This window comes from Gavia stellata, chromosome 24 (assembly GCF_030936135.1).
Source record: "Gavia stellata isolate bGavSte3 chromosome 24, bGavSte3.hap2, whole genome shotgun sequence".
Classification (NCBI taxonomy): Eukaryota; Metazoa; Chordata; class Aves; order Gaviiformes; family Gaviidae; genus Gavia; species Gavia stellata.
In genome coordinates, this window is record NC_082617.1 from 12609443 (window position 1) to 12622762 (window position 13320).

At 43.4% G+C, this 13320-nt stretch overlaps 1 protein-coding gene across 1 annotated transcript in view; it reads right to left on the reverse strand.

Annotated features, from left to right (window-relative positions):
- Positions 1 to 13086, reverse strand: part of NR6A1 (nuclear receptor subfamily 6 group A member 1) — a 73244-nt gene extending 60158 nt beyond the window's left edge. Inside the window, exon 1 of the mRNA XM_059828838.1 lies at positions 13078 to 13086. Within this exon, the coding sequence (XP_059684821.1) occupies positions 13078 to 13084 (7 nt within the window). The 5' untranslated portion in view covers positions 13085 to 13086. The remainder of the gene's footprint in view (positions 1 to 13077) is intronic.
- Between the last annotated feature and the right edge of the window lie 234 nt (positions 13087 to 13320).

Below are 13320 nucleotides of genomic sequence, written 5' to 3' on the forward strand. Positions count from 1 at the left end.
TGAGGAAGCTCCTTATCTCCTCCCCAGTTTGCCTGGGTGAAACTGTACTTAGTCCTTCGGAAAATTCGGTGCAGAGGCAGGCAGGTCTTGCGACATTGCGCGTCTGATCCCTTCACCTTACACAAAAACAACTTTGGAGACAGGATAGTGAGCTGGAGCCTAATCCGGTACGATCAGTCCTGTGTAAGTAGGTCAGCAAGGAAGCTTCAGACCGCGGCAGTGTCTTCCAGCCACCCTTCGCACTACAGGCAAATTTGACAAATACTTCCTTTAGCAGGTAACAGGAGATGGCGGGTGTGAGTCTGAGAGCTTGTGTGTTTGTTCTAGGAAGGTAAAACGAGTTTTGTTTAAAAATTACAACTATTTCACTATTTCAGTGGCTTGGAAAGAGTTCAGTAAAGTGCTTAAAAAAATAGAGGGCATCTGATTACTCAACCTGGGATGTCAGATTGCAAGAACATCTAGGCTAGCTCATTCATAAATGCCTTATTTTAAAATAGTATCATGTTTGGCAAAAAGAATCAAAACAAAAATAAAATTATTTTTCTGCTAAAATCACCTGCTGAGACTTAGTCCAGTATTTTCCAAGAACGAGGAAAGTATAATATAAAAGAATTTGTTGTGTTGCAAAATCACCTCCCTATAGTTCAAAAAAGCTTCCTGCTCCTCCATATGCTCTTGAAACAGAAGTTCACACATCAAGCTTCTGCAGAGCAAGTCAAACCATTTTTCCCTGCTAGCACCCACCTTCAGGGTTCTGTTTTCCCCTCCAAAACCAGACCCATTCCCAAGCCCAAGGCAGTGTTGCTGTGCTCTTAACTGGTAACAGACAGGACAAAACTCCCTAACCTTCACTGGTTTTCTTCAGAGAGCTTTACTGGCGACAGTCTTTCTGATGATTTAATTGCTCTCCACTCCTCTTTTCAGAAGCCTGTCCAGCTCAGTGATCTCTGTAGGGCAGCCTGTACCAGAACTGGACAAAGTATCATGTCAGCACTTACAGGAGAACTAAACGCAAATGCAACAGCCTCTATCCCCATTCAATATTTCACTGTTTGCACAGTAGTAAAAGGCAAGTTGTGCACACACATGCAGTTAATTATCTACCACAGCAAGTACCGCCTCGTGCAGTGGAGCCCTTTATGTTCACACATGGTCTATGTTCCTTCTTCCCAAACATGTAACTTTGCATTTGACTATACTGAAGCATTCATTTATACTTGATTTATCTAGAGATCCAGATTTGTGTCACTGTTCTCCCTAAAAAACCCCCAAACCTTCTAACATCTGATACTACGTTTCTCCCAGGCCAGTAACAGCGATGTTTTGGGACATGGCAAACAGTCACTCTAAGACTAGGCCAACTTGATCCAGTTCCTACTCAGAATTGCATTGAAACCTACCCGTTTGTCATTTTTTAATCCTTTTAACATTTGCCACAGCAAATTTGTATCATACCAGTTTAAGTTGTCACAGGGTATTAAGTCAAACACCTTAACAAAAGTCTAGGCTATATTGCATCCACAAGCAAGCTTGTCAACTCAAAATAAGATCAAAATAACATGCTAAGTCCTCTATAAATGGCTAGAAACTGGTATTAACAGTATTTCTTTCAGGTCACAGCAGAGCTCTGCATTTATTTTCTCTAGGATCACCATCGCAGCACTACATTCTAAAAGGTCAAATGGAACAGGCTGGTAACTGTGTCCCCTGATTCCATGTAGTCCCAAGACTTATCAAGTAGTAGTCCAAGGAACTGTTGGACAGTTAAAAAAAATGTCTCCAACGCTAATTGTAGAAGACTGCTGAATCTGAAGTGTTTGGCCATGGCATTGCTACTTAAACGCTCACCCAAATTTCAATGAAACAGCAGCAATGACTAAAAATACTGCCAGTGATTACATCCTCTTGTCTCCCCATTGTCTTGTCAAGGTGTATTTGCATGCTTACACTGCTGAAGTCATTCACGTCTACAAAGAAAACACATTTTTATAGTGCAATTAAAGCTTGTCACAGGACGAAGTAAACGTGCTTGCACATGGCCTTTCCGTGGATGCTTCGAGGCAGGCACCAAGACACCGTGTCGTGTGCTGAGCACAATCTTAGCCCTGATTCCCGTACGCTGGGGTTGCACACCTTCCTCCTAAGAGTCACAGCTATGGCACGGGGGGTGGAAGGGAAAGCGTAGCTGTTTCACTACCAGATGCGTATGTTAAATTTACTTAGTGACACTTCAGGGCAGCGCCGTTAGGATTCCTGCCCTGCTATAAATAAAAGCCTTATTGTGAGGAACTAATAGAATGATTGAATTAGGGTGTTCAGGCACCATAAATACACAGAGCACCAGAAACATCCACAACGTTAACTAAATCCTGTTCCCACACTTCAGACAATTAGCAGGTTAACCTCTCTGTTTCAGGGCTTGTATGCATATTTTGAGGAAACCATTTTCTTCATACAGAAACCCATTCTCTCCACTGTAAGTTGAAAGAAAATCCCAGGTGCTCTGCATCTACAGTATTGTCATAGTAAAGTTCTACTTCAGCAATCCACTACCTCCCTGATTCACGTCCTTGCACCGGTGACCTCACAGGGATTCCCATTTACGAGGTATTCCACGTACAGCACTAACAGAGTCGGACTTTCAGAGACCCGTGTCCCATGGCTGACAGCCTCTAGCATCTAGGGAAGGCAGCGGGTCCGCTTCATGCTTTTTCCACGACAGAAAATAATAATTAAGCAATAACAGTAGAGGCGGCAGCTGTCACTACGGGCTGGTTTTAGCGCTTCCGAGGCAAAAGAAGTCTGAGAGGAAGGTATACTGAAGAGTCAGTGCAGATAGTAACTTTTGGGCTGTGTCAGACCAAACTAAGCAGGCCACAAAATACAACCTCAACAGCATTTTACCAGTTCCGCCGTGCTAACGCAAAAAAATGAACAAAAGTTCCTGTTCAGTAGGCTCAGGCAACAGCCATTGAGTAGAGGCGTTCCTAACCGCCCTGGCTCACCCAGCTCAAAGCTGTCACGGGTGCTTTGCTCCCCACTGTCAAGGCTGCCATTAAGCATAAAGACACTTCAACAGGGAAGCAAAACAGGGAAGAAAGTAGGTGAAAAATGACATGACCTGTTTTGTGATAAGTCATAGGCAATCACTTGAGCAACAATAAGAAAAGAAAGTGCTAGGACTATGTGGAAGAGAAATCCTATCTCCGTGCTGGCAGCACTCACTACTGCAGTATTCCGACGGCTCTTGCTGTAACAGGGTAATCCTCTCTAAGTTGCCTTACACTATATAGATATATACGTATGTATGTATGTATGCACAGACACCCCCCGAGAGAGAAAGGACTTGGAGAGTCAAAAGAGAACAGATTTTGTGCGCAGTTCTGGGAGTAAAACTTCCAACAACAGAATGGTTGTAAAGATTTCATCTTTGTCTATCCTGAGCCTTGCACGTAGCCCAGTTACGGTTTCCAGAGAATTATTTTATCATCTCGGAATCTGTCCAGAAATCTAGCTGATGGAGAGCTTTGAACTTTGCAAGAGGGAAGGAGCTTGCAGCCAGGGTATAGAAATAACATGTACAGTTTGTTTTTAACATTCAGCTCTCAAATGGTGAAATGAGAAGACGGACGTTACCAAGTGGAAGGTCAGCAGAGGTACAAAAGGAGGAGGAAGTAGCGAACTGATGAAAAAGCCTCTCTCACAATGTAGTTTAAATATAAACACGCTGGTTTGGTTTGTTAAAACCAAAATTTCATGCTTGACTTGAACTTAGTTTCCTTGATTTACGTTATACCTACCACATGTCACCCTTCACACTAGGACACTCGTGAGGCTTAACACTCGAGGCTGAGCATTGCTTGTTATTAATTCAATTTTTCTTTGTTCTTTCCCCCAGCTCCTACTCCAAAAAGATGGCAAGAAAAAGGTGAGACTAATTTTCAGAGAATTCTTTTGATTTTCAGTACCAGTTAATGTTTAATGAAGCCATTAAAATCAGTCCATTTAAGTACAGACTACAAACTGTATTCTGGGAGCAAGCTCATCTCTCAAACAGCTTACTCAATATAGTAGATTGTTTCAAGTACTTTATTAGACAATACACTTATTAAGTTACATATATCAGCTCAGGATATTCAGAGAGACGCTTAACAGTCCCTATGACAACAGAAAATACTCTGAATTAAAAGCAAGTCTCCAGAATTTTAAAGCGATAGATTATCCCCACTAACTCTGTAGGCTCCGCTTCACTCACAGCAAAGTTATTTCAGATATAGCAGCAGATTTCATTTTTAGGTGGAAAAAAGTGAAGATAGACAGATGCAATATAGAGATTTAAAGAGAATAAATCCCTTTTTCCACTTTTCAGGGGAAAGATAATGCAATTCATTTATTCTAACCAGTACGTTCTTAGGCAGACATTTACCTAGTCTGTGTAAAACTTGCAGTTAAGCTGCTCCAGTAGTGTTCTAGATCATACTAAAGATGATCTGAGGATCAGAAGGACTTCTCATGCAGCGGTTCACTTTGGGCAGGATTTCTCAAAGCCCTGAACGCCAGGCTGCTCCGTCTCCACTACGGGGAGTGGAGGAACCTGACTCTGAACCCAAGTCCAGCATTAAATGCCTCTGTGAACTTGCCCTTTCATGCTTTCAGCTGCCACAGACAGCTCTGGAAGGTTTCGCTGCGAGTTTCTTGCAGCATGTAGGGACACAACGTCTCAGTAGCTCAGGGTATCAGACAAGAGCAGGGGCAGCAGAGGGAAGAGATGATCGGGTGAAGCCTATTCTGTGCCGCCTGCCCACTCGACAGACATCATCCCGGCTGCAGCCAACACAAAAAAACGTTCTAGGGTCAGGTTAATCCAGTCGGAATTGAGCGACTGAAGCAGCATCATGACCAGTCCCCATCCCGCTCTCCAGCGGCTCTGCCCAGTGAGATGTTCCTGCCATTGAAGGGTCACCTTAGTTCAACCAAGCAGCTGCTGAGAATCCGCATGCCTCAAAGCAATGGCACAGCTAAAGCCTTTAAAAACCCCCGGCCAAGAAGAGAAGGGGTAGGAGCGGCAAACGTATGAACAGACATTACGCACTCTAGAAAGAAATAGATTCTCCCCTGCTCTCACTTTTGTTCGTTTACAGTGATGGGTGTCCTCCCGCTTTTATTTAAGTGAACTTTATAAAGAAATCGGAAACATTATAAACACCCTTAGCGTAGCTGTTTAGAATGTGCATATCCACAGGAGGAAAGGCACTTTCACAACTGCAATTCAGATATACTCAAAGCTGTTTTAAGAAACACTAAGGCAACTTCACATCCATAACTGTAGCGTTACACTTCTGCAATTCATTAGTCCTCATGGTTCCATTTCGTAATTAAAATACTTGCAGTTTAAGACTTTACAATAAAGAATGTGCAGTCCTCAGCAGTGTTTCCATTGCTAGTCTATGGAAAACATATGCATGGAAAATATGTACAGTGCATGTATACAGCCATCTTTGGATAGCTTCAGTGAACATTCAACGCTGTCGGTGAGTTTGAGAACTAGAAAAAACCATCGACCGTTGACTGTACCTTGAGGTTTATCACAAACCCTCTGTTAAACGGAAAGCTTGAACCTTCATAGTTTTTCACATATGGTTGCCATTAACAGGTCATGATTTACAGATTATATTAAGAGCTACAGAGGTTGAGTTTTTCCAGTTCTTCTTTCTCCAAAAATGAAACAGTGTATAAGAAATGTTTGTTTTCTCTTAAAAAAATTTAAAACTTTATACTAGAGCAGAATTTGTGCAAAACAAAAGTATCTGAGAGTAATGGAAGGTTTTGTACGGGCCGCACAAAAGTAGTAACGTATCCACACCATATGGTATACTTGGAAACAAATCTGAGCACGGTATATATTCAAAATAGCAGAATACAGGCCAGATCAAGAGGGAAACCTCCTTTCCATTTGGGCTGGCAACTTGAGCTTCGCTGGAAAAAGCTTTGGAATGTCAGTTCATTTGCTCACAGGAACCTGCGCTCGATTTCAGCAGCTGCTCACTGGGAACGCTGGCTGAGGACCGGATCCCTCCCAGCAAGGTCCAGCTGCTCCTGCGACTCACACTGTTGCTTTACAACTAGGCAAGCAAGAACATGTCCTTCTTTTCAACGGAACGGAAAGCCCAATGCCCAGGCACCTCAGCCGTATCTACATGGTGCCCTTTCTGTCCCGCCTGGGTGATTAGATGCAGGACTGCACACAGCAGGCTTTAACAGCGCGGGCCCTCACAAGGGTGCGGGCGGTTGTTTTGCCCCCACAGGGACTGCAGAACTGGTAAAAGAAGAAAAGACTCAAAGCACGTGCCAGGGAGTGTTGTCACAGGCTGCTCAAGGAGAACTCTTACAACATGCATAATTTTCTTTCTGCGTACAGTCACAGATGGGCAGCACTTAACAAAATAGATACCTGTCTGGGGACCAAGCACAGGCTCTTGAAAGTTAAGGCTGTTCTGTCAAGCGCACTTTGTCCCTTCGCACGCTTGTATCACATGACCTAGTGGAATTAAAATATCAAAACAGGCCTTTGTCAAAACACTTGCCCATAGAAGGTGGTTCAGCCAACAGCTACAGACACCACCGGAGCCTTCCTGCCATGAAGGTCTAAAAATCTTGAACCATGCAGAACTTCGCCATCTGAAACGGTTGCTCAAAGCGATAAACCGCTTGTCAGCAGCAGTGGTGATACCTCAGGAAACATGATGGCACTGTAGAAGTTCTTTTGCTAGCCAAGAAGCAGACTCAATAGAGACATGAGAAATGCTTTTAAGCAGGATGTCTCTCATACTGGTGTAATGTGACTACTTCTGGGATGAGGCCCAGCCCTCATTGAGTTAGAAGACAAGATGCTTCGTGAGAATTCTTGGAAAATAATTTAAATACAAGAATAGTTCAGTGAATGTGCAATTTTCAAGTCCTTGGGGTACACAGAGTCAAGAACCATATAAACTACGAAACAGATATTCCCGACAGCAAGAATCTGTAGTACAAGTGGAGTAACCAAGCAAAACAAATCACCTTTACCAAAAAAAGCAATTTATATCATACTTTTAATGTACTTTCTAAATTTAAGAATGTTTTTCTACTACTCCCCCTGTGCAAGTGTACTTTCCAGAAGTCACTAAGATTTTAAGAAGCCCTGAAATAGTTGTTTGTCCTGAGGTCAAGACGACTGCGATCCTGACTGTTCCATGTGAAAACACAGTAACAGCGGAGCGGTCTGAAGGAACAGCGCTGCACATCTTTACCATCTAATGGCTGCAATCAACATTCATTGCTGTCGGTGGGTTTTCGTTTCTATCAACTCACTGATCAATGAATGCAAACTGCGGACCAGCTAGCTAAGAGACTGCACATGCGTACAGCTCGGGCGTCTTTCTGGCAAGAAATGTGACTTAGGCTTTTTGCTGAAGAAGTGGTTTATTCGAGTTCTGCCTACTAGTAACTGTGTAAGGCAGGTCTATGGCTCTACCATTATCTCACCGAAGAAGTTCAGGACACATCATCCAGCTCCATTAGGAGCACGGGTACTCTTTGGCACCTGACAGCCACTGTGAAGATTAACATCTCATGGAGCAGTAAATTCAGGATAAAATAAGTATTCCTTGTAGAAAAGCAGACATTATAACAGGGCACAAACACAGCTTTTTTTTTTTTTGAGGCATACTAACTGTATGAAGCATTCCAGGCACCTTGTTTTGTGAGAACAAGCTCCTCTTCAATTCAGTATTCTAAGAGCTGCTGCAGCAGTGCAAGAACAATCCTGCCCTCCAGCCCCCCAGACACTCGTGCAGTACATTGGGCCCTCACAAGTCTATGAAGTCCATTTGCTGAAGTGGTGGTGGTGTTCTAAGTACAGGAAAATCATGATCCATCCTCAGCATAGACCAAGTTAGTCCTCCCTGTCATTTATCAGCCTCATGAGAAGGTGCTTCCATGTGGAATACTTTATAAAGAATACAAAAAGCCTTCTGTTTAAACATGGAAACCTGATCAACAGCTGTCAGGTGCATTTCTGTATAAGTCTGCACTGCTTACTGAAGCACATTAAAAATAGTATCTTGCACTAGGTATATTTTTGCTGTGTTTTTTTTAAAGAAAATTTTGCTCATGCAAACTCAGTAACTTCAAATTTTTCTCATTTATACTACAAATTTGAACATTATGTGTAACTTCCACCACAAACGAAGGTTTAACTTGAATTCTATAGTTAGAGCATTGATATCATTTGTGCTATAAAGCTGTGGTGTTGGCTCCCAGTGACTTTTTTGGCACCTTTCCTCTTCCTAACCCTGAAAAACAGCCTCTACCACACAGCAAAAGGGATCTGCAAGGGCGACACACCAGAACAGTTTCTCCACGCCTACAAACAAAACTCCTGTCAGAGGTTATACTCCACCAGCACCACCAGCCAGGTGATCTCTACCTTCACCTTTAGAAGCTGAAAGATGACAGTGAGCTACTACTATAGCAGCTGCTCTTCCTGAAATTAAAGCCAAGAGAGGCCCATCTGTATCAGAAAAGTACCAGAAGAAATGCAAAAAGAGAACGCGCTTCTGTATTGACAGATGTTCATCAGGTGTCAGCCCTAGCCACGTCTCACCATTCATGTTTTGGCCACCCACCAAGTTAATTCTTTATTTTACAGCATGTAAGTAATAGCAATAGACCACCTCCATGGACAGCATCTTAATCCTTCACAGCACTCTCAGCGTAACACAGCAAAGCCATCCCATTACTACTGAACAAGATACCTTCCCGGCCTGAGAAGGGGTCACATTTCAGAGGACGATGGGTGAACACAATAACCTCTTTCTTCTACTGCTCTCCCCTTGAATTCCCAGTCTCTGTTCCAAGCCAGCTTGTTCTCGTCACACCATGCTGGACTCTGCAGCATGACGTGGTCCATGGTCCCTCCTCCGCTGTCAGGTCCTTCTCCCTAGAAACCCTTCCCTGCCCCACCCTGCTTTCCTCGTCTCCTTCAGGGCTTAGGATCACCCTGTGCTCTGGGCAATGGGGATCTTTCAGAGCTGCTTCATCAGCTAAAGAGAAGTTGCAGGGCAGAGCAGACCCAGGGTAGTTAGCCAAGAGAAGAGGGAAGCTTTGCAGTGGAGTCAAGTCCAGGAAAGCCTGAGTTAGTTCCAGACAGCTATGCACACTGGAAGGCACTGAGCCCTACCATGCTACTACTATTTTAAATATTGATTAAGAGATATTTCAAGGTTTTTTTCCTACACACCTCAGAATTTATTTGGGTAAGTTGTGATGATCTTATTTAGCCCAGGTTAAGAGCTCCATCATGCTTTTAGCACGCATAAGAACTGCACAGGAATTTTTACAGGGGCATAAGGGAGACAGAACAGCTGATTAACCAACTCAGTTTTTAATAAAAGTGACACCTTACTCTTTATGGTCCTTTGTTAAATCTCTCCTTTTGCTATCAGTAAAGCATAAACCTACCTGTAAGCTTCACCTGGTTATAGGAAATGAAATTTCCTCCTGCTGTGGAACAACACTGGGTGCTATGAAGTGATCAGCAAGAGATGACAAAGGACTGAAGTTGCATGGCTTCAGATTGACAGGGATAGGAATGGGAGGGGGCAAAGCAGGAAATCTTCCATTATTTAAGATGATGCTGCAGAGAGCATTCTCCATTGCTGTGGTGCGCAGGGCAAGCTTCAATTTCAGAGGAAGACATTCAGTCAGAAAAGCTTTGTGCAGGAGGAAGTCTAGTGACAGTGCTGGAGCTGACTGCCTAGGGCAGGCAGGGACCCTCCTGCTCTGCGGGTGTCCAGGGAGGATCAGACACTGTTAATGAATTCTGTAATGAATACTGCCTTGAGGCAGGAAGGAGCAACCTCTTGAGCTGCCCTCCAAATTTTTCTTTATGATTTACATGACACATCCCTGTGCCCAGGAATGCCACAGTCTCAGGACAGCACGATGCTGCAGTTAAAAGACTGCCATGCAGTAAAGGCAAGAGGCCCCTGCGATGCACCCCACCGCTCCCCAAAACACTGTGCTCAGGGGAGGGCAGGGCATGACCGAACAGGGAAAGTGGATGCTCTTTTGCTCAGAGGTATCAAAGTCAATGCACTGTGCAATAAAGGGTCCAAGCACTTCTTACACCTTGTTTCCTCCTCCAGTTGCTTATGGGCTTATTTTAAAGCAGCCCATTCAGACGTGCTGTGCTGATATCACACAATAACTGTCCCCCTAAGCTTGCTGTAGAATTCAAGTCAGAACTTACTACTTACTTGTACACTCCAATTAGGTGACTATTCAAAATAAATCCCAGTTTGCCTGTTCTGCTGAAAGACTTAAACTTGTTCAGTTTCACACAGGAACAGCTTCGCTGAGTTCAACAGAGTTACAAACTAAACAGACTGAACTCTTTGCAAAACTGGGGCTTTAGAAAAAATCTTCCCTCTCCCCCCGGTCTGACAGCAAAGGGCTCTGTTCAGTCACCCATAGCGAGCATTTCCACTAAATCCCTTGGTAAGCACGGTAGTTTGATATAGAGAATTTACTACAGTAATATATTAAAGTGAACAGCCTGAAAGCATGCCTGACAAATTGTTTAAACATTATGGAAACTAGACAAATGACTCATTCTTGATGCAGTTTGACATTTTGCCTTTGAAATTTCAAATTTGTCAGCATGTTTGGAAAACTCATTCAATAGCAAGAATGCACAATTTGGATTTTTTCCAGTGGCATCTTACATGACGTACGAGAAAGCACTTGTGTATTATTTTAAACAGACATTTCAGCCTACTGGTTTTGCCCACGTACACCTGTATGAAAATACAGAAGAAGAATACAGAAGTCCTGACAGAGGTGTTCATCTTTACTGCAAGGAAATGTGAACACAGTTCACTGCAATTACTCTGAATAAGACATTTCAGACAAACAGGAAAACCTACAGTAAAGGGGCCATCCCCCATTTGCTGATGCATGACAGGCAAAAGGCTTAAGTGGACACTCCACAGATCTCAAATGCTCTGGATGCACAAATAAGCCTAAGAATTCAGTTTTCTACTCTGTTGTGAAAAATCCTCAAGTTTTTTGCTTTAATCATGTTTGGTAATGAGACAGCAAGGGAAAAAACTTACAGGGGAAGACAGGTTAGCAGACATGTTTAGAATTTTTCAAAATCCATGCTTGGGAAGTTTTAGATGTTTCTGGCACCAGCTGTTCGCTCCCTACCAGAGATCACCACCCCGCAGACCTGCCTGCCCCGGACATTAGCCAAACCGAACACATCAGGACGACACGGAGCACCAGCACGTTCAGCGCTGCCACTGCTACAGAAGTTGGACAGCTGGGCCTGAAGAGGTCTCGGAACTGCCCCAGCAGGAATTGCCAGGGCTCATCTATCAGCACCCAGGGGCTCTGGCAGGCCAGCGACAGCTAAACTTGCTGCAGCACTTTAAGGACATTGCTGCCCAGCTGTCCACCCGGCCCTTCGACCAGCTGGCGGGACCCCGGCACCCACCAGCATGCCCACACCCCAGCTGCTGCAGCTCAGCCTGCCCACCAGCACTGAAGGTTGATCAAAAGACAGGAAGACATCAAAAGAACTCGAGTTTATTTAGTTTATCAAAAGTTTATATAAATATCTTCATAGGGAACAGAAGTTTGACAAGCATTTTTCAGTTTAGCAAAAGAAAAGACATGAAAGCTGTAGCTAGACAAATTCAGACTAGCAATAATATACAGTTGTTTAAGGGAAAAAGAGGGTCATTCAGTTCATATTAGACAGCCTTGCTTTTAGTATTTGGAAGATACGTTACGATGTGAGAATACTGGGGAAAATACAGTTTTAGTTTAGTACCTTTTAATGTGTAAGAGGTCTGAATGCAGTAAATCTGAGCTCTGGCAGGCTACAAAGGTTCCACAGAATATTAGCCAATATACCCTTATAAACTATACATGTGTCTAAACAGCAACTTAAATTATTCTCCATATGCATGTGAAATTACCCATTTCTGTATAAAAGTGATCAAGTACATGAAAACCTAACTAGATGCCTACAAAAGTGTGCTTTATTAATCAGCACACAAATAACTACCCGCATTTGCAACTGAGCCTATTATACATTCATTCCCCACAACTGTTCTCATTATAAAGAGGAGCCATATATTCCCATTGTAGAGGACCCACAGTTCTCCAAAGCGCCAAAGTTCTCCAATAAAAGTGTGAGTCCACCAGCACGATGCCATAGGTGGCAAGGACAGTGCCCTGACTCTGGATGGCTCTTAGCAGTTCTGAACATCTGAGCGTTATTTTTAAAGTGACCTGTCAGTTAACAGTCTCCCACATTTGAAAAATCCAGAGACTTTCCAAACACGACACGGAAAGTTGCTTTAAATGAGCAGCTTGCAGAGCTCACCCCCGCGAGCACAGCCCTTTCCAAGGCGTCGCGCAAGTCTGGCAAGGGCTTGTTGCCATCTAGTGGGTAAGGGACAGGGCGCGCCTGGTCCGCGGCACAGCAAATGCCACTAGATGGGGTATGGAGAATTCCCAATCCTATTCCTTTAGGGCTCCAGCAGCTCAGATCTTCAAAGTCTCAAAGCGTTACAGGCCCAGAATTACAGGGAAAATTAAGGGGGTTTCACCAACTGCTTTCAGTTTCACGAGAAATCCCAGGCTACAGGGTTCCTAGTACAATACTGATGGCCTTACAATAGATACTTCTATGTCAACATAATTTACCAGCACCTCAGGTGTTTGTATCGCCATAACATACAGGCATCTCCTTTACAGCCTTCACTGATATATCACTGGTGGCAAAAGATCTCGCACAACCTACGTTCTGCTGGTGTAAATAGTGACATACAGACCTGATCTATGCTGCTTTTGTGAGAAAGGCCTGATCAACTATCATAGATGGGAATCCCCACCTCCATGAGTAAGCATTAGCTCTAAAACTTCTCAAAGTCTCCACGTGATGTGCAAATTCGTATCTTTGGATTATCTCAGAATGAGAAATTTCACCTCATCACATGTGGCAAGAAAAGGGGTACTTACTGCCCATGGAGTTCATAGGAAGGACAGGAGAGGAAGAACTCATCTGTTCCACATCTGTAGCTGATGGGAAAGTGAAAATGAGAAAGTTGTGATGTGCATGTTGCCAAGACATCTTTAATTTTGAAAACTTAATTTTACATTTAAATTGAATATGCATATCTTTGATCATCTGAGAAAGCTGCTTTAAGCAGCAGTTTATTTTTAACAACGCTGTCCTTTCCTCTTAAGATACTTCTATTTCAT